This window comes from Mustela nigripes, chromosome 5, assembly GCF_022355385.1.
Source record: "Mustela nigripes isolate SB6536 chromosome 5, MUSNIG.SB6536, whole genome shotgun sequence".
In the NCBI taxonomy this organism is placed as follows: domain Eukaryota; kingdom Metazoa; phylum Chordata; class Mammalia; order Carnivora; family Mustelidae; genus Mustela; species Mustela nigripes.
Window position 1 is genome coordinate 63,510,028 of NC_081561.1, and position 21,541 is coordinate 63,531,568.

General features: G+C 45.1%; 1 protein-coding gene across 5 annotated transcripts in view; it reads right to left on the reverse strand.

The window, feature by feature from the left end:
* Positions 1-21,541, reverse strand: part of DAAM2 (dishevelled associated activator of morphogenesis 2) — a 115,090-nt gene that overhangs the window by 31,906 nt on the left and 61,643 nt on the right. For all 5 annotated transcript variants that reach the window (XM_059400533.1, XM_059400535.1, XM_059400534.1 and 2 more), the window contains exons 2-11: positions 20,853-21,077; positions 16,617-16,706; positions 11,004-11,078; positions 10,467-10,561; positions 7,226-7,559; positions 6,279-6,389; positions 4,966-5,069; positions 3,763-3,829; positions 2,584-2,701; positions 437-575 (exon numbers count right to left, since the gene is read on the reverse strand). In XM_059400533.1, the coding sequence (XP_059256516.1) occupies positions 437-575; positions 2,584-2,701; positions 3,763-3,829; positions 4,966-5,069; positions 6,279-6,389; positions 7,226-7,559; positions 10,467-10,561; positions 11,004-11,078; positions 16,617-16,706; positions 20,853-21,020 (1,301 nt within the window). In that variant the 5' untranslated portion in view covers positions 21,021-21,077. The remainder of the gene's footprint in view (positions 1-436; positions 576-2,583; positions 2,702-3,762; positions 3,830-4,965; positions 5,070-6,278; positions 6,390-7,225; positions 7,560-10,466; positions 10,562-11,003; positions 11,079-16,616; positions 16,707-20,852; positions 21,078-21,541) is intronic.

The window sequence follows — 21,541 nt, forward strand, 5'->3', positions numbered from 1 at the left end:
GGCGGGGTGGGAGGTTGGGTGAGCCTGGTGGTGGGTATTATGGAGGGAACATATTGCATGGAGCACTGGGGGTGGTGCATAAACAATGAATTGTGTTACACTGAAATGAAATTAAATTTTAAAAATGAGAAGAAAAAAAGCTGACTACATTCCCTACAAACTTGTGTTGTTTGATATGATAGTCCCTAGCCACATTATATGGCTATCTGAATTTAAATGAAATAAAATTTTAAATTCAACTCCTCAGTTACACTATCCACATGTCAAGTGCTCAGCAGCCAGGTTTGAACAGGGAAGATATGGAACATTTCTATCATATCAGAGAATTCTATACTGGGCATGTTCCTTAAGGTGCATTTGGAGGCATCTGGTTTACAAGAGAGAGAGAGGAGAGAGGAAGGAGGAGGAAGACAGGTGAGAGCTGGCCACTGCTCACATGTTGACAATGTTCTTGACATTGAAGTTCTCCAAGGGAGCCAGGTCAGGGTCCACACCCCTCTCATCCTGGAGGACAATCTGCTGAAGGATTCGGTCCAGGAGCTGCCACTGCTGGAAGTAGCCACCGTTCCGCTTGTCTGCAAGGACAATAGGCATCATAACTTTACTGAGCCCTGGAACACCCTGGGGTCCTGCCCTAGAATCATGGCATGGGCACAAGCTGATGAAACATGCCCTCTCCCGCCCTTGGAAAGCTCCCAGTCTGATGGAAGAGGCAATGATGCTACTGATGCTGATGGTGATGATGGAGATTCACAAATGCAGCCATTTCTTGATGATCTGCAGCTGACTTTCTATGAGTGTGTCAATCCTCTAGATACATTTCTCTACTCCCTGAAGGGCTTCTTGGCTGTCTTTGTTCCCTGTAGGCACCCTGAATAGCCTACACCTTGGGAATATAAATTCTCTTGTCCATTATCTAAAAAAAAGCACCTTTCAAAAAGTAAATCTGCTCCAAAATATTACCTGCTAAATAATGAAGTCTCCAGGGAAATTTAAAAAAAGAAAACGTTTTAGGATTATCTAGGCTGTTTTTCTACGGTGAAAGATGAATGGAAACTCATTACAGGTATGCACTGAGAAAGAGAGAGAGTCAGAATGTGTTAGAGAAGTGCTAATGGAATCCAGGCTGATTTCTTGATGAAGGTGACCCGGAACTGTGAAGGCAAAGGCTTGTGTGTGATGCCTGACCTCACAGGGCTCCACTCCTATCCTCTGTAGTCATGGCTTGGTGGGACATGGGTTTTCTTTTCATGGCTAGCCACAAGCCCCTCTTCTCATCTTGATCCCAAGTACTCTGACCAACCAAAGGAGGTCAGCCAACATGATGCTGATCTCAGAGTCAAACCATAATGCTTAAAGGTGGAAGGTTGTCTGCAAAGCCCCATTTTGAAGGAAGACACCCGTTGACATTACCCATGGAGCACCACACACAGAACCTGAGAGAGGAGAATTTGGGTTTCTCAGGCACTTCCTACATCTTTCGTGAAGGTCTCTGGAGTGAGCTTTGGAGAACTGATAGGTTCCTGGTCTAGGTCACTGTGTCCGGTTTCTTTTCCAATACTTCACTGACAAAGGCACTGCAATGTGGCATAGTTTTCCATTTACCCTTCACCCAGGAATACAGGGTAAAGCCAGGTAACTGGCTCACAGAAGTAGAACAGGTTTCATCTAAAGCCATAACCCCAAAGAAACAAAAATTCCTTTCTATGTACAGAATCACCAAGCCTCAAGTTCATCCACTATAAATCAGGTACAATAATGCACACCCTTAAGTCATTTTGAGGTTTAGAGACACTGTGCCAAAGTGCCTTGCATCATGCATGGCCCAGCACTGGCACACAGCAAACTGTAGTCATTGCCACCATCACCACAAAAACAAATGCCACCATCACCACCAGTAGAGAGTCTTCCCAGGTTGACCATCTTGGTTGGCCATACTAGTCTTCCAAATTTGTGGTTTTGTGAAGAGCTTAAATACCAAGTGATACAGTTACAGTTCATTTCAAATTGCATGCTGGGGTGGCTATTAGTGATTATATGTAATTTATTCAGTCACTGTACACACCTGGATCTTAAAAAGCTTAGCATCTGCTAAGCTTATATGCTAACATCCAGTACTTGCAAAGAGAGGCAGGGGAAAGTGCATTAAAGTGGAGCTCATAAGACCTGGATGGAGGAGTTGATGAAACTCTGGAAAAAGGCATGCTCAGTCTAGATCTGTGGCAGTCCCCCAAATACAAAGCTGCTTCTGGGAGCCCCCCAAGAGGACTGATCACTCTCCTGTCATAAGCTGACAGTCAGCTCTGTTTGATTTTACAATGATCAAGCTTCTTCCTGGTAGACCAGAACATCGTTGTTCAGGCCCAAGTTCCCAGCTGCTCACCTGGGTGACAGTGGAAGTCTTGACCCCAAAAAGAGAGAGAAGGACAAGGGCCTGCATCCTGTGGCCAGGCCTCCTGGGGACATGTGCCAAGGGAGACCCAGCCAGACTCACCAACTCAGGGAAGTCCTGACACATTGTCTCAACCTGCCCCAGGCCAACGTTCAGGCCAGCTGAGGAAGTGGTACATGTAGCGTACTCACAGGGCATCTGCAGACAGTGGTGTAAAACAGACAGCAAGCAGGGGTAGGCCTCAGTGTGCTTTAGCTTCTTGTGGATCAGCTCAAACATCTGGGAAGCACTCTTGGTGTCAATGTGGACCTGAGGGAGTGGAGGGCACAGTAAACAGGGAGGGGCAAGCCATGGAAAAAGAGAGGAGAAAAACCTACTTCCATCCACGGAGCCCCATTTCCCAGGACAATGTTCCTTCTCCTGCTTCTGGCCAGGCTTCAAAAGAGAGGCACAGAGAAAAGGCGGAGGGAGTTGTCCTAATTACACGAAGCAGGATTTCTCCATTTCAGCACTATTGGCATCTTGAACCAGATCATTCTTCGGCATGGGAATCTGTCCTGTTCACTGTAGGCTGTTCCATACCATCCTTGGTCCATATCTATCAGATGCCAGATGTAAGGAGGGCAACCTTCTTACACCAATTGTGACAACAAAAATTGTCTCCAGGCATTGCAAATGTCCACAGGGGAAGAAGGAAGCAAAGACACTGCTGGTTGAGAGCTACTGATTTAAACTAAGGGAAGGGGACAGGGACATAGGCAATTCGAGGACCACGTAGCATAGTTTCACGCAACCTGGGTTCAAATCCCAGATCTACTCTCATTGTGTGACAAGGCAAATCTCAATCTCCTTGTTGTAAATCCAAGGTTTATGTGACAATATAAATGGATAGTGATGGGTGACTGGAGCACCACCAGATGTAGGTTTCTATTTGAGTGGAGATTTTATAATATAATATTTAAGTAGCAGAATTGTGTATTTTCAGGGTTATTGAGATTGAAATGAAAAGACAATCTGGTTTGTGAAACATGATCTGGTTAGTGACGGGGAAAGAGGACTCAGGAAATTGCTGAAGGGCAGAGGAAGAGTAGCCTGGAGAGAATTTGAGACTATCACATGTAAGAACAGGCCCTCTTTCCTTTGGGGGTTGCAATCTCCCAGCAAAGGAGATGCCCTTGGTAGGTGGGCCTGCTAGGTGAGGCCTTGCAGAGTCAACACACTGCCAGGCTCCAGAAGCAGGACCTGGCTATAGGGCCACTCACCAGGGAAGCCAGTCAACACTGGACCCAGTACATCATGGGATCTGGAGAAGAGTCTGTGGGACCACCTGGGACCCCACTTCTGTAGCCCCATCCCTGTAGGCTTCTCACCATGTCAAACCTCCTGGCTAGCTCCAGGTCATCCTCATTCCGAACCATCTCAAAGAAGTCTAAATGCCTAGATAGGATGGGGGGATAGAGAGAGTAGATATTACTTTGAGGATGTCCCTATTTGAGGGTCAACCCCTTTAACTCCCCAGTGAACTAAATCTGAAAGCTTCATTCCAGTGAGGCCAAGGCAAAATCAGAAAGAAGCCACCTGTCGCAGGCCAGCACTCTCCTCCTTTATAGAACCCTATGCCCCCTCCTCAGGGCGGCTAGCCCAGAGGCCTGTCCCCTTAGATCAGCCTTTCTCAATTTTGTCATTATTGATACCCAGGGCTAGATTTGCCTTGGTTGTGGGAGGCCAATCTGTGTGATGTAGAAGGTTCAGCAGCATTTCTGATCTCTACCCACCAGACACCAGTAGCAGCCCCCACCTTTGAAGTTGTGACAACAAAAATGTGTCCAGACTTCGCCAACTGCCCCTTGGGATAAAATCACCCAGTCAAGGACTACTGTTCTGCCTTCACCAGGACTCTCATACTGTCCATATGTCAACCTATGAAGCCAGTTTATGGCTCTGTCATTTTCCACCCCATCCATTCTCCAGCTCCATTTCAAAAGGGCCCATCCTGTCTCCTTTAAGACTCAGTGCAATAAAAAATAGTCTACCAATGGGACAGAACCAGAAGAGACAGATAGGAACTTAATTGGAATTAAGGAAGACATAGGAATTTAATTGTGCCCTTTTATCAATGAAGGCTTTTATGGCTTCCATTTGGAGTGGAGCAATTCCCTTGCTAAGCAGGAGTGCCCTGCAGGATGTTTAGTATTCCTGGTTTCCAACTATCAATACCAGTTAGTGTCCCCCAACCAGCCAGTCTGAAAGCCAAAGGAATACCACCAAGTGTTTCCAAATGCTCCCCCACCCACCCTGGGGAAGTACTGCCATGATTGATGACTACTGGGTCTACCTGCCTATAACATTGGAAATGGGAAAGCAGGTCAGCCAAGAGAGCAGGCAGGGACATAGGTAGGATGTGGGACAGGGGGGTGAGAGTTGTCCACCTTCCCCACATAGAACTTATTTTGAATTGATACTGTGTATGGCAGGTGGTTTCCAGTAGGAAGGGCAGCCTCCTTGAAAGTCCTGATCATCCCCAACTGAGGCACTGTCCCTATATGACTGCAGTGGGGACAGGTGGGTCTTACTTGTCCAGGATGGCATTCTCATGCTGCCGGAGTTTGTCAATCACAGGTTGGATCCCCAGCATCAGGAACTCATACCGTAGATGAAGGCGGAACTCCAGATTATCCTGGGGGTCACCGAAGCAGGACAGACTCATTGGCTTGTGGCTCTTCCACAAGAGTCCCCAGCAGACCCACTCCAGTCATTGTCCCACTACATCACCTGCAACAACCCATCTGGAATTGCCTTGGGTCCAGAGTTCCAAGAAAGGGCAGGAGGAGACATACTTGACCTTGTTATTTACTCCCATTAGGTGTCCTGCCTCACTTCCTTTAAGTCCTTTACCAGTTTTCTTAGCCTTTGGCCTCCAAGAGTGGGATCATAACGTAGAACATAAGCTTTGATTTCAGACAGATCTTTGTTTAAAATCCCTGCTCTGACACTCACCAGTTTTGTCATTTGGGGAAAACCTTAGTTTTCTCATCTATAAAATGGCAGTGATATTACCAACAGGATGATATTACATTACCTGATGAAGTATGGTTACCGTTACCATCTAATCAGAACGGATTAGTATAGCTAGTATTGACAAGGGTGACGTTGACATCTCAGGGACAGACTGTTCTCCCACCCACCTCACCTAACTTAGCTCATCAGGGCTGGTTGCAAGAAAAGTGTGCTGGTAGAAAAGAAGGAAATGTAGAGATCATTAAATTGCCCCCTTGACCTTCAACAAACTGACCTTGATTGGAGCATCTGATTCCCTTAGAATTTGGGGAGTTAATCTGCTCTTCAAGTTCTTCTTCAACTGTTGCTATTTTTAGTCTGAGATCCTATTCTGATCCCATAGTAAGGAAAATCAGAAGCCTAACCTTCTAACAGAAGGTGATAGAGGGCATGGCCAGCCAACTCAGAAGCAGTTCAGAAGGTCTGGACTAGCTCAGACTTAGTCCAGAAGCAGGTCTTTGGAAAACTCTAGAAAGAATGGCCTACACTTGCCCTCCTCCCATAAATGATCCCCCACCATCCTAAGCAAGCATCAGCCAGCCAACTTAGGTTTTGTCCAGGACACACCTAATGCACAATGCTACCCATGCAAGAAACTCCTCAAGAACCCCTCATGACAGCAAGGTTCATGATAATCCATTCTTTCTCAGCCCCAAGTGAAAGAGGCAAGAGTTGATAAAGGTAATCTGAAGACAGTGATGGTAGTGACAGCCCCACCAACTGGAGGTCTTGGCCCCATCCCTCTGCTACATCCCCAGGAGGCACTTGCACACTCTCTCCTGGGGCCAGAAAGTCCAGGAACAGTAAGGGCAAGGAGAAGATGCCTCACCTCTCCAGCTCCAGCATTGAGGACAGCATTGATGAAGGACATGATAGCTGTTTTCAGATTCACTTCATCCCGGTACCGGCCCAAACTTCGGTCTAGCTCATTCAGCAGTGTCTGGATGGAAAGGCAGGACAGGAGAGAAAAGGCGGGCTCAGGACCCTATAAGTCCAGCCTCTGTGCCCGTGTTCCCACCATTCTAAAGACCTAGCATGCCCCACTTGCTTGCTATACCCAATCCATCTAGCTTACCCTGGGCCTTCCTAAAAGCTCAGCTTTTCCAAGAAGTGTCCTTTGCCTCTCCACGCCTCAGTCTCAGTCCTGCCACTCACCTCCAGAGCTTAGTTTATTTTGTAGGGCTGTGCCAAAACGCTGATTCAGCACGTTAGAGCTGTTTAGAGCTCCAGCTGCTTACAGCTCATAAATCTTCCTGCCCAGCTCCCTGACAGCATGGACACTGCCTTTTACCTCTTTGGCAAAGGGTCAGGGGCCACTTTCCACACAGAATAAGTGCTTAAAAACCTTTTATGACAGAATATACAAATAGCTTATACAGATAAACCATAGCATTTTTAGTGACAGTTTAGATCTATTGACACTGACTCTACATAAGACACTTTATACTTACTATCTCATTACTTTTCTGGGGCAGATCAGGGAGACAAAAAGAGAATAGCATGACTTAAGTATCCAGCACTGTTCTTGGGGTCCCCACAGTAAGCACTGGCCCAGGTATAGGGCTTAAAATCTTGGCCCCAGCAACTGCATTCAGGTCCATTCCGGACTCAACCTCTGTGATTCATCAGGCACTGAGCTCAGAGACGTCGACCCATATACCAAGAATCCAGCTTCAAGGAACCCATGGTCTAGTGAGGGGACCATTATCCTAGCCAAACCCATATCTCTTGAGGTCCCTTATGTCTCTTCATATAAGCGCTCAGCTAGCCCCTCACCTGAAAGCGGGTCCGCTCAGCTGCGTACACCTGGTAGTGGAGCATGGCCTGCAGCACCTTCTTGTGGCCACCAGGAACCAAGCACACAGCACCCAGGATCTCCAGCACGGCCACCTTGGTCTTGCTGTTTTCTGTGCGCAGACTCTGCGCAATGGTGCTGATGGCCTCTGGCTGTGCCAGCACATGCGCCCGTCCCTGGGAGTTGTTCATCAGAGCCTTGATGCAACCGATGAGGGAGGTGTGGATACGACTTTCACAGGTGGCGTGGTCCATGCTCCGGAGGAAATTCAGCAGACAGGTCAAACCCTCCAGCTCAATGAAGCGAGTCACGAACCTGTCCAGGCCAGCGCCATTAGCACAACAGGTATCCTGAATTTGTATAGGATTCTGTATACACTTTGCAAATAGTTACCCTGGGACCTGTGTAACACTGTGTCCCACCTACAGTAGCTATTTGGTTCATTTAGTGAGTTTATCTAAGGCATTAAAATCCTATCCCCTTCACAGGAGACTTGTGCCTTATTTGCACCTTAAATACCATGCTTTTGCAGGTCATCGGCTGTCAGTCGCCTGGCTGTGATGGTATACACATGAAGGGAACGATTGCAATAATTATTACTATAATTATCACGGCTAATAAACCTGAAAATTCATCTCCAGAGAGGATGGGAATTAAGAGAATTACAGTCAGAAGACAAAGAGAACTTTCAAATGGGGGGGAACATCAGAGTCACTGAATCAAAGGACCAAGGCTGGGAAAGGCGCCCTTCAAAGGATCCTGAAGAAAATAGCGAAGTTATCTTGAATATTAACAAAAAGCATTTAAAAAAAAGTGTTAGTTAGTTCAGAGGTTCTTAACCTGGAGTCTGTGTTCCCCTAAGGGGCCAATGGCTATCTTGCAGAAGTCTGTGAATGTAGATGGGAAAAATAAGTTATACTTTTATTTTTGGTAACCTCTACCTGAAGTGTATCATTTCCTCTTATGATGAACGTGGACAATAAACTATAGTGGGATTAGTAGAACCTGTGACTTTGTCACCCAAAGAAATTAGCCATTTTCATATCAAATTATAGCTGTTACAGGTGTCTCAGACTATCCTTTCTACTCATCAACACTTCAATATCATGGTGGTTGCTAGCTCATGCCGCTTAAGACATAAAGAAGCACCTTAATCGCTATCTCACAAATGTTTCATATTTGGTAACTGTATTTCACTTTAAGTGGCTTATTTTTCATCTTATCTATTTTGTTATTTAAAAGCATCATTTTGATAAGAGGTCAATAGTTTTCATCTGGTGTCAAAGTTACCCACGGCATACGTGTCTTTACACACACATACACACAAAGATGCTTAGAACACTCGAATTCATAAAACAGTAACGGTCCAAGGAAATGTCATAAATGGAGCTGAGGGAACCCTTGCATATAGTTAATACATTTGGTCCCAAGTGTATTTGTGTATTTCCACACTATTATATAAATATCTCTACAAAATGAAATATACTCTCAAATTAAGTCATTGAAATAAGTATTATTTGTTTCTATTATATGCTTTTCTATATTCTGAGAATTTCTAACATGACTGTCCACCATGACTGTCAGAATTTTATTAAGGGAAAGAACAGTAAACTGAAGTGGGAGAGAAACCTGGCAAACCTCCCTCAACCTCTCTCCTTCTCAATGTCCTCATCCCTCCTGCACCCCCTTCCTACAAGTGCCCCACCCCTGGAACCATGCAGGATTAAGATGTTCCCATTCTCCTGAGGCTCTAGTTCCAGGCTCCCAAAGTAGAGAAAGTAGAGAACTCAGCCCAAACCACAGACACACACACACGCACACACACACACACACACACGCACACACACAGACCAGTATGCTGGTAAAAACATTTAACAACTGGCTCTCTGAAGAAAGAAATAAAAGCCTGATGATAGTGTTTGCCAATTTCCACAGTATACATATCCCCAGCATAGCTGATTTCAAGCTATCAATGTGACAACACTGAACATGGAGTTGGGAAGAAATGCAACATTTATAGCACAGTTGGTCCTTGAATAACACAGGTTTGAATTGTATAGGTCCACTTATATGGGAAGTTTTTCAGTAAGCACAGTATAATACTATGGTTACATTTTCCTTATGATTCTCTTAACAGTTTCTTTTCTCTAGCTTCCCTTGTTATAAGAGTATAAGATACATGTAACATATAAAATAGGTACGAATCAACTGTTTATATTATCAGTAAGGCTGCAGGTCAACAGTAGATGGTTAGTAGTTAAGTCTTGGGAGGGTCAAGAGTTATATGCAGATGTTCGACTGCACGGGGCTTGGCACCCCTAACACCCTCCTTGTTCAGTGTCAGCTGTATTTCCACCAGGCATATACAACGAATATAAACTCAAGAGCATATATAACAGTCGAGAGCATACATAAAACTAAAATGTAGTAAGATCATTAGGTAATTAGGGAGTGAAAAGTTTCAAGTATTTATTACTTTTGTTTTTGGTATGATTTATTTAGTTTTAAGTTTATGCCACTTATATTCTAATCATAGCCATGTTTAAAAAGCAGCTTGCAAAACTGCTGAAAACTTAACAGTCAGTTCCCATGAGCAGCTACAAGCCAGCTCTCTGGCACGAGAAGAAGCTGTGGCTCTTGGCCCACTTTGGACGTTTGTGCAGTATGGCCTGGGAAGGGGGAAGGTTCCTTCTTAAAATCATTCCCTTTGCCCTGCCTGCATCACTCTAGGTGGTGGAATCTGGTCCACAGACACCACATCTCCCCCTAGTGGCTAGAGTCTCTCTCGCCCGCACTGCCCTCCTCCATGGTAGGGACACTGGTTCTCAGGGCTCTTTCTTATGTACTTTGTACATAAGACCTCCTTCTCTCCCATTCTGTTCTCTCAAGAAAAACAAGTACCTGCCCTCAATTTCTGCTCAGATAGCTCTTCAGGACCTGAGGTTTATGCCACACTCCTCTGCCCTCTACCCTGGTTCCCCTCATGCCCTTCCTCTGGCAACCTCCCAGCTCTTCAGAGAGAGAGAGCTTGTAGGAAGCAGGAAGTGGAACAGAGTGCAGAGAGCTCTAGGAGATGCCGGCGGTGGGGAGGTGGGAGGAAGCTGTGGAGATGGTAAGGGGCCTGGGATGGGAGCAGAGCTTTGGGTTAAGCTTCAGAAAATTGTGGGGAACCACCAAGTGAAGGGGTGTGGAAGGAAGTGGGAAGGGGAAACATGAGATCACCTCATGGGTTGTGTCCGGAGAGCTGTCTTCAGGTCTTCCACAATTTGGTTCCTCATCTCGGTCTCTTCCTCATCAAAGGCATACAGACTCTGCATCTGAGGTAGGTGGAAAGGGGTAGAGGTCCTGCTGGGCTGCCTGATTCCCAGCCGCCAGCACCCCCCCAGAGCCCAGGTGTGACCCAGGAGCCACCGTTGACTCAGAAAGGGTGGGGTCTCAAGGAATGGTTTCCTAAGAGGGTCAGATTCTGAGAAGACCCAGGTTCCAATCCCAGACTTCACTTTCCTCATCTGTGGAATGGGGAAAATTATTGGCTCAGCCTATTTTCCAAGACTGTGTGATATACCAATGGTTAATAAGTGTTTAAATGCCTGGGGACCTCTTGAGACACAGAGAAGGGAGGCATTATGATTAAAAAAGTAACTGGAAATCTACTGATCCCCAGTGAGTGGGGTGTGAAGGGCAGGGAAAGATGCAAGAGGATCACTCTCTCCATTGGCTTTTCCAGGTGGGGGGGGCAGGGGAGGAGCCATCGCTCACCGCCGCCATAGAGTTGATGCGGTCAATGTAATAGTCAGGCCAGCTGGTCGCCAATTTGTTGGGGTCCTCCTGTTCCTGGAAGAAGGAGAAAGACTGTATGGACCACCTGGCAAGATGGGCCCATGGCCTGAGGTCCTGAGCTTCATTCACTGACAGCAGATTCACTCTCCAGCCCCACCCAGATAGGGATAACTTCCAGGAAGTTTCAAAATCTCTCCAGGCTTCCATTTCTTCCATGGTAAAAATGTAGATAATGAACACTGACTCTCATGACCAGCCAGTGACACAGACAGAAATCACACAGATATGTGCATTTTCCATGAACAAGGTAGAAAATTAAAAATAAATTCTTTTTTTCCCTGTTGTATCTGTTACCTCTTTGCTTCTTAATAAAATATAATTTTATGTCTATTGAACCTGATAAAAATCTGTGCTTATATTTTATACATCTGTTTTTTTCAAATTTTACTTTCTAATACCATTCTTATTGTATTTTACAAAAGTATTGATTTTTGAGAGTTTGGAACTTAAAAAAAAAAAAAACTTGCTTTTTCTCCCAGATTGTCTGAGAAGCACTGATATAAAGCATTTGGTGCAGTTCCTTGGTACATGGTAGGCACTCTGTGAATAGTAACTTCACTAAAAGAGGGAGAGAGACGCCCAAAGCCCTGGGTTATGGAGAGACTTGGTAGGGCTTGGTGTAGCTATAGCTCTGGCAGAACCCAGAGCATAGGGCCTTTGGCCCAGCCCTCAGGTGCCAAGGGAAAGCTTCAATCCTTCCCCAGGATGGGCAAGAACAATGAGAGTTGAGTAAATATTAACGTTGATTGAAGATCTAGCCCTGTCCTTCAGCCAGTGACTCTGCTTCTGCACATTACATACACCCTGCTCCTTCCTGTCCCTGTCTTATTTGGACGTTCCTCTTCACCTGCCTTCTGCTAATTTCCTGCTTTCAAATCTGCACAAAAACTTGCCTCCTCTTGCAGAACCCTGCTGACAAACTACCTGTCTGTCAGCTGACCTGGACTTTGCCCTGTATCCCTCAGCTCTATCTACTCAAGCTTCACAATTTCGTTTCACAAAATTCAAATCTTAGATCAGTGAGAAACCTGCCTTGATTTGGCCTTTATGACTTCTACATGGCTATGTGTTAACTCTTCATGATGGAAGACCCCCAATCCTATCTTCTGACCTTGGAAAGGGGATCGCAGAACTAAAAACAAATGCATCATCAAATATACCCTTTTCTGCCTCTGCCAGCTCATCATTTATCCATCCCATAGGCATTAAATGAGTGTCTACTACATGCCAACCACTGTTCTGAGCCCTGAAAGTACTGAGCAAAAAGTCAGTCTCTGTAATTCAGGAGTCAATCCATTTACAATTGCACCCAAAACCATAAGATCCCTAGGAATAAACCTAACCAAAGAGGCTAAGAATCTGTACTCAGAAAACTATAAAGTACTCATGAAAGAAATTGAGGAAGACACAAAGAAAGGGAAAAGTGTTCCATGCTCATGGATTGGAAGAACAAATATTGTGAAAATGTCTATGATACCTAAAGCAATCTACACATTTAATGCAATCCCTATCAAAATACCATCATTTTTTTCCCCAAGAAATGGAACAAAATAATTCTAAAATTTATATGGAACAAGAAAAGACCTTGAATAACCAGATAAATGTTGAAAAATAAAGCCAACGGGCACCTAGGTGGCTCAGTGGGTTAAAACTTCTGCCTTCAGCTCAGGTCATGATCCCAGCGTCCTGGGATCATGCCCCACATGGGGCTCTCTGCTCAGCAGGGAGCCTGCTTCCTCCTCTCTCTCTTCCCGCCTCTCTGTCTACTTGTGATCTCTGTCTGTCAAATAAATAAATAAAATCTTTAAAAAAAAAAAAAAGAAAGAAAGAAATCCAAAGTGGGTGGCATAACAATTCCAGATTTCAAGCTCTATTATAAAGCTGTCATCATCAAGATAGTATAGTACTGGTACAAAAACAGACCCATAGATCAACAGAACAGAATAGAGATCCCAGAAATAGACCCTCAACTCTATGGTCAACTAATCTTTGGCAAAGCAGGAAAGAATGTCCAATGGAAAAAAGACAGTCTCTTCAACAAATGGTGTTGGGAAAATTGAACAGCCACATGTGGAAAAAATGAAACTGGACCACTTCCTTACACCACACATGAAAACAGACTCAAAATGGATGAAAGACCTCAATGTGAGAAAGGAATTCATCGAAATCTTGAGGAGAACACAGGCAGCAACCTCTTCAACCTCAGTTACAGCAACTTCTTCCTAGACACATCACCAAAGGCAAGGAAAGCAAGGGCAAAAATGAAATATTGGGACTTCATCAAGATCAAAAGCTTTTGCACAGCAAAGGAAACAGTCAACAAAACCAAAAGACAACTGAGAGAAAGGGAGAAGATATTTGAAAATTACAAATCAGATAAAGGGCTAATATCTGAAATCTATAAAGAACTTATCAAACTCAACACCTGAAGAACAAGTAATCCAATCAAGAAATGGGCAGAGGACATGAACAGACATTTCTGCAAAGAAGACATGCAGATGGCCAACAGACTATGAAAAAGTGCTCCACTTCACTCGGCATAGGGGAAATACAAATCAAAACACAATGAGATACCACCTCATGCCAGTCTGAGTGACTAAAATTAACAAGTCAGGAAACAACAGATGCTGGCAAGGATGCGGAGAAAGGGGAACCCTCCTACCCTGTTGGTGGGAATGCAAGCTGGTGCAGCTACTCTGGAAAACAGCATGGAGGTTCCTCAAAAAGTTGAAAATAGAGCTACCCTATGACCCAGCAATTGCACTACTGGGTATTTACCCTAAAGATACAAATGTAGTGATCTGAAGGGGCATGTGCACCTGAATTTTTATAGCAGCAATGTGCACAATAGCCAAACCATGGAGAGAACCTAGATGTCCATCAACAGATGAATGGATAAAGAAGATGTGGTATATATACACAATGGAATACTATGCAGCCATCAAAAGAAATGAAATCTTGCCATTTGCGACAACATGGATGGAACTAAAGGGTATTATGCTGAGTAAAATAAGTCAATCAGAGAAAGACAATTCTCATATGATCTCCCTGATTTGAGGAATTTGAGAGGCAAAGTGGAGGGTTGGGGGTAGAGAAAAAAATGAAACAAGAAGGGATCAGGAGGGAGACAAACCATAAGAAACTCTTAATCTCACAAAACAAACTAAGGGTTGCTGGGGGGAGGGAGGTAGGGAGAGGGTGGTTGGATTATGGACATTGGGGAGGGTATGTGCTATGGTGAGTTCTGTGAAGTGTGTAAGCCTGACAACTCACAGGCCTGTACTTCTCAGGCTAATAATACATTATATATTAATAAAAAAATTTTTTTAAAAAGTCAGTCTCTGTCTTTCAGAGAATAGTCTAGTGCCAGAGGTAGAGTGACAAATGCTCTGTGGTAGAAGAATCTATAGTGGGCTGTGGAAGCCCAGGGTGGGGGCTCTCTCTCAGAGATCCCTCAAGAGCTTTCTGTGTTAGATGCCCCAACTTCTTACTGAAACTAATACAGGTGGGGAGGATGTTAAGGATAGAGGAAGCACCACATAGCAAGAAAGGGGTGTGTGAAAGTATGGAGGGAGATTACGAGCAATCTGGTTTGGAAGGTAGAACAAGTTGTTCTTACATTTTAATTCATTTTTTATTGAAGTTGTGCAAGAGATACACTTGCAGGAACTCCATAGTAAATCCATTTGGAAAGTGGAGAAGCACAAGACATGATAAACTACTCCTGAAGTTAGTTTTCTCCTCCCTCCCTCTCATAACTTGCACTTTTTAAAGATCTTCATTTTCACTATAAGAGCTCTGGACACAGCACATAGTATTCTGCAGGTATTCTGCAGTATTCTACCTAATAAATGTGCATCAAGTATACTAGACTAGTGTACATAGCCCTTACATCTTGCCACAGGCCCTCAGACTCCAGCAGGTCTGGGTTCTAGCAATGGTGCGGCTACTGGCCATGACTGGGACCTTCAGGCAAGTCCACTGCCTCCCTAGGCTGTCCTCACTTCATATGCAGAAGAAAGGACCAGACTGAAAAGTTTCTCAGCTCCTTCCAACTCTAGAATGTTATAGCAGTCTAATCCCCAATTTTATTTTATTTTTTTAAATTTTTTTAGAATTTATTTATTTGAGAGAGAGAGATCACAAGTAGGCAGAGAGACAGGCAGAGAGAGAGGAGGAAGCAGGCTCCCTGCTGAGCAGAGAGCCCAATGCGGGGGCTTGATCCCAGGACCCTGGGATCATGACCTGAGCTGAAGGCAGAGGCTTTAACCCACTGAGCCACCCAGGTGCCCCTAATCCCCAATTTTATAAGGTCATGGAGCCCCAGATGAGACAAATACCCTGGGTGAGGAGAAGATGAAAAGAGCCATGAACAAACAGGCTCAGGAAACATAAAGAAGCAAAGGCTCAGGACTGCCCAGACCTGCCTGTCTCCTCCCAGCAGGAGCAGGTCCGAGCCTCAGGTGCAGGAATAACTGGGTCCTAACTCCCAAATTCCTATACTCTAAGGTCAAAGGAACAAGCTGCTAGTCTTAAAAATCGGAGGGTGTGATATGAGAAAGTGGAGATACAACGTGGGGGGTTAGGGGGCAGGAATAGAACAAATGAAACAAGATGGGATTGGGAGGGAGACAAACCATAACAGACTCTTAATCTCACAAAAAAAAAAAAAAAAAAAAAAAGGAGGGGTGTCGGGGGGGGGGGGGGGGGGGAGAGGGTGGTGGGGTTGTGGACATTGGGGAGGGTATGTGCTATGGTGAGTGCTGTGAAGTGTGTAAACCTGGTGATTCACAGACTTGTACCCCTGGGGCTAATAATACATTATATGTTAATAAAAATTTTTTTAAAAAAATGGGAGGATGGAGGGGAGACAATGAAGATGGACCAAGAAAGATAGAGGCTAATAAAATAGAAGGGGTGCAAGAGAGATACAGACAAAAAGATGTATAGGAGAAACACAGATATGGAGAAAGACCAAGGGAAGCAGAGGGGAGGAGATAAGATTTAATGAAGCCCCAACTGGTGCCTGGAACACCCAGGAGACCAATGACATCTCTTAATGAAGAAGAGGGGAAGGAGAAAGTGGGGAGAATGGAGACCAATATGTGACCTTGATATACTTGCTGCTCTGTAAGGCCAAGCCTGGGATGGGTAGAGGGGCCAAAGATCCTGAAGAGGCCACCCTGGCTCCAAACTGATACCTCACAACACAAGGCAGCCCTTAGGTACAGCACAGGACAACACCCTCTCTAGGCAGGCATGGGAAGAGAGTATAGGTTTGTCATCTTGGTGTCTTCTGGACCTAGTCCTGCTCCTGGAACCCAGTGGGCACCTGCACCAAAGATTTCTGGAAAACAGAATCCCATTTCCCAGAGGGTCAGCTCCATGAGAGTGGAGAATTTTTTTGCCTCCAACACCTAGAATGATGCGTCATATAATAAATATCTGTTGACTGAGTGAGCAAGCATGGAGGCAAGAGCTGCCCCATGCTGGGGACCCTGAGGTGGCCGTGGAAGGGGTCAGACAGGGCACCTTCTTCTTGCTGCAGTAGATCTGCCATTTCTTCTCCGGAGGCAGTGCAAACACAGCCTCTCGGTTCTTGTCAGTGAGATCCAATTCATCCTGCAAAGACAAGAAATATGTCAGACCCAGAGATGGTTGACATTAGAATATTCAGTGTTTCAGGAAATTGTAACTCCTCCAAACCTATCCCTCAGTCTACTGTCTCCCTCCAGAGAGTATCAAAGCATGATAGGGCAATTCTTCTTCAGCTAGAAATACAGCCCCATACCCCCACCCCCATTCCCTTACATCCACCCAAGCCTGGGCTGCTTCTATTCATGCTTCCCTTACTTCCTGTCCACTCCCACTTGTCTCTACAAATCCATCCTCCTCCTCCAACTCCCTGTTCCCTGCTCAACTCCTTCCTGCATTGCTTTGCAAGTTCCTAACCGTCTTGCCCCAGGTTTCTGCTCTTTATTCCTTTGTCCTTCTTAAGCTGGTCAACATCATAAGTCAAGGCCTGACAAAGCACTCAGTCTATAGATCTAGTTTTTGCCCCATCCTGCAAGTTTCCCTGTCCTTTGTGTTTCTACCCCAGAAATTCTGGCTCCCCAAAACCTCAGCATGGTCTCAGCACAGGCTGAGAAGAACTGGTGAGGACAAGAAGCTGTTCTCTCTTGGCAAGAAGAGTATGCCGTGGAAAGGGAGGTTCTGACCCACTTCCCATGGAGGTGTGCCTGTCAGGGGCAGCTCCTCCGCCCACACAAGGCTGGAGGTTCCACTCGACTAGGAGTAGAGTTGGGTAGTTCTGATATCATCAAATGTAGGGTCATTCCATATGTAGTTTGGAGTGACACTGTAGGTTTGGCTGCACTAGATGGGCTCTAAGACGCTCTCTTATTGAAGACTTTTCTCTTGTGATTCATGAGCTGTGCTAAGGCTCATAAAAGAAAGAGTTAACAGGCCACAGGAAATAGCCTGCTTTTCAGCTCAAGTATTGTGAGCTTTCTTTTTAAATAAAAAGCAATACTTGCATTAAGACAATAAAGTAGGGGCACCTAAGCATCTGCTTTGGACACAGGTTATGATCTCAGGGTCCTGGGATTGAGATCCATGTTGAGCTCCCTGCTTAGCCAGGAGTCTGCTTCTCTCTCTCCAACTGCCCCTCCCTTATTCTCTCTCTCTCTTTCTCTCAAATAACTAAATAAAATATTTTTTGAAAAGATAATAAGGCACATTATTAATAATCTTTATATTTTCAAGGACGAACAGTGAAAGTAATATCTAAGAAAATATGTCTTAAATATCAGTATCTCTTATCCCTATACTTTAAGGAAGAACTTGAAGATTTTCCTTTAATAGATCAGAACTGTCCAATAGAAAAATAAGGTGAATATAAGGTGAGCCAAATGTATTTTTAAAAAATTGCTAGTCATAGTAAAAATTAAGAACGGGTGCAGGCACCTGGGGGGGTTCAGTGGGTTAAGCCACTGCCTTCAGCTCAGGTCACAATCTCAGGGTCTTGGCATCCAGCCCCGCATGAGACTCCCTGCTCAGCGGGGAGCCTGCTTCCCCTCCCCCCTGCCTGCCTTTCTGCCTACTTGTGATTTCTCTCTGTCAAATAAATAAATAAAATCTTAAGAATGGGTGAAATCCCTCAGGGCACCAACCTGGATCCTGGGGTTCTGGGGTCTGTTTCCATGCTTCCCAGTAAAGACTTCTCAGCCATTCCCAAGAACTGTTACTACCCCAAACTCTCTCAAACCTGTGTCTCTAGCTCCCCAGTTTCCTGAGCTCCAGACCCTGGGATCCAACTGCCTCCCATGCCCATCTATTTTGACATCCCTCAGGTACCTCACACATTTATGTAGTATCACTACGTGCCAGGCACTGTTCTAAGTGCTTAATATTTACTCATTAAGATTACAACAACCCATTTTAAAGATGTGGAAATTGAGGCACAGAAAGAACATGCAAACTGAGTTCATCACTCTGGCCCCTAACCCTGAGTTTCATCTGGCATCTCCTGTCTTTTATAGGGTCCCAACATCCACCCAGTTCCTCACATCAGCAACTTGGGTATTCCCTGATTCTAGTCACTCCCCAAGCCCAGTAAGTCCTATATATCCCCCTAAATAGCTCTTCAATCTGTTCTCTCCATTCTCACTAATAGCATTTAGTCTAAGTCACCATTCTCCCTAGTTTGGATTGCACTAAAACCCTCTTAATGTCCTACCCATAATCCTTCTTCTTTTAGAAGACCACCCTGCTCCATTGACTTTCTGTTACTCTTAAGGTCAAGTATAAAGTTCTGTTGCTCTCATCTTCCATGGTGAATTCCTAAAGGCCCAGCTCTTTTCTGACTGAAGACTCACATATTATGCTTCTCTTACTGGGGCAACCTCTGTCACTGCTCTGCAACCCTATTCACTTCTCCAGCTATCAATCTGCTTTTGGATCTCAATGGAAATGTCATCCTTTGGGGGCACCATTTTAACCCTCAGTCAGGAATTAAACTCTGTTTAGACATTGCCACAGGCCCATGAATGTTCCCTTTCCAAACACTCACTACATTTGTCATAACTGTTCAAAATCAGTCTTCTCTATTAGACTTTATGTTCTTGGATCAGCATACAGCGGGCTCTCAAGGAATATTTTTCATTTGCTCAATGCTAATCTCAGTGTTAGCTCAATGCACAAAACAGGCTCAATGTTAGTTTGCTCTGTTTGTTTGCAGATGCCAGTCTCCTTGCAGACAAGACTTGTGTGACTCATCCTTGTTTTTGTCAAAGTACTTTGTAAGGAATCCTGCTCACTAAAGATGCTCAATAAATACTCACTAAATAAAAGGGCCAAGGAGAGGAACATCTTTCATCCTGTCCTTCTTTCAAAACTCATGTGCTCTGTTCAAGAAAATGTCCATGCTGTGGCAATATAAGAAATATAGTTTTTCATCTGGCTATTCATTTGTATTCTTCAGAATATCCTTTATAATGCATTGATAGTAGTAAGTGAAGCCTTCCCCTACATTCTATGAGCCATTCTAGCAAATTATCCAACCTGAGGAGAGGATCATGGGAACTTACGACTTACAGCCATGTCTCTCTAAAGTGTAGGGCAACATGGGGACCTACTACTTCTGATTGGTGTCTGGGTAGGGGGCCATCTGTGGATCTGAGCCCTTCCTCTGTGGGGTCTGTGTGAACTCTGGGTAGTTAGTGTCAGCATGGAGTTAAGTTGTAGGACACTAGTTGGTGTCTGCAATGAACTAGGAAATTGCTTGGCATCAAAAAACCCACATATTTACTGTCAGCAGTATTCTGAGTAAAATAAACAGAAAACAAACAAACAGATCTTGGAAGTACTAACACCAATCATGTTCCAAATGTCATTCTATACTAGTAAATACTTTGTTCTCTCCCATTCATTGCTCTACACAGGGTTCAGCCCTGAATCCCGGGGGGAGGGGCGGTCTGGCATCCCTGATCTGAGAGTCTCTTTGACTTTGTCTCACCACCATACCTCCAAGAAGAAGAATCATGCTTCTTTCCTGCTCTGTCTCCTTGTGGTCAGAGTATAGAATTTCACATGCTCACTTTGTGAATGGTTCTCACAAAGGTGTAGTGCTGCTCTAGTCTGAATGGACATCACAGAGTCAGGAAGAGCTGCGACCAGTCTCAAAGACAGAGCTTCCACCTGCCATAGGCTAGACATGGAATATAATCACCCAGCCTGGGACCAGGCATGAACCAGTTACAATACAGGCACCTCTACCTCCATATTTCTAGTTAATCATACTTGCTTTGAGGACCTGGTCTCTGCCTACAAAGTCCAACTTTGTCCCTTGCTCTTGTATTCTGTATTCTGTATTCTTGTATTCTTGTATTCTGAAAGAATTCCAGGGAAGTTCCAGAAAGAAGGTGTCAAATGTTCTGGTATTCTTTGAAGCTCCTCACTGCCTTATTTCACAAAAGCCTGGACCTATTCATTTCAAGATGGCCTAGCTGCTGTACCATGAGATCCAGAACCAGCTGGAGATATGAGGTAGGTCCATTCTTCTAGGGACATATTTCATGGTATTCTTCCCAGTAAATGACTTATTTTTCCCTCATAGCTGAGGTGTCCTGGGGGGCTCACCCTCACCCGAAGCAGAGTTTCATAGGTAGAGATCCCAGCACATGGGTCTCTGCCTTCTGTCCTGCTCTGCCTACCCCAGAATCCCACTCCCCATTATCAACATCCTTCCTTCTCTGTCCCCTCACTGACCACCAGCTCTGCAAAGCGGACGTTGAGCTCCTCTGGGTTCGGGATAGGACTTGAAAACTCCATATACTGCAGAGGGTGGTTGTCCCGGAGGTTGATCTCAGGGAGGCTGCTGCCCCCAAAGCAGCACAAGAAGCCCAGGCCATGGCGGCTCCTCTTGCGGGGGGCCATGATCACTTCAGGCCAGGGGGGATAGTCAAAGTCGATGTCCTAGGTCCTCATTGTGATCTGGACAGGAAAACAGACAGCATAGAGGGGTCAGGCAATGGCAGCCAGGTAGGCAGGGACAGTGGTCACTGAGCCACCATTATTTCTTTGCCCAACTGCTAGGAGCCCTCGACCCAACAATCAGGCCCACCCTCCCTTCTCTCACAGCTTCTTTCCACCTGGAAGCATTCTCTCCCCATAATCCCCTCCAGTGTCTCCTGCCACAAACACTTGCAGGTACTCCCTCCATGCCCTCAGAGAACAGAGGTGGGTGGTAGTCACAGAACGTAAATTGCACCTTCTCCATGACTGTACAGATGGATATCCCAGTCCCTTTCCTCTAGCAGAGCCATTTTCAGCAGGGCCAACTCAGTCACTAGATCCATTTTAAGATGTATGGATGCCTGGTTTAAGGGTTTCATCCAGTGGGAAGGGAAGGATTAAAGTAGGCTGGAGAAGAGACAGCAAGCTAATTATATGGCATG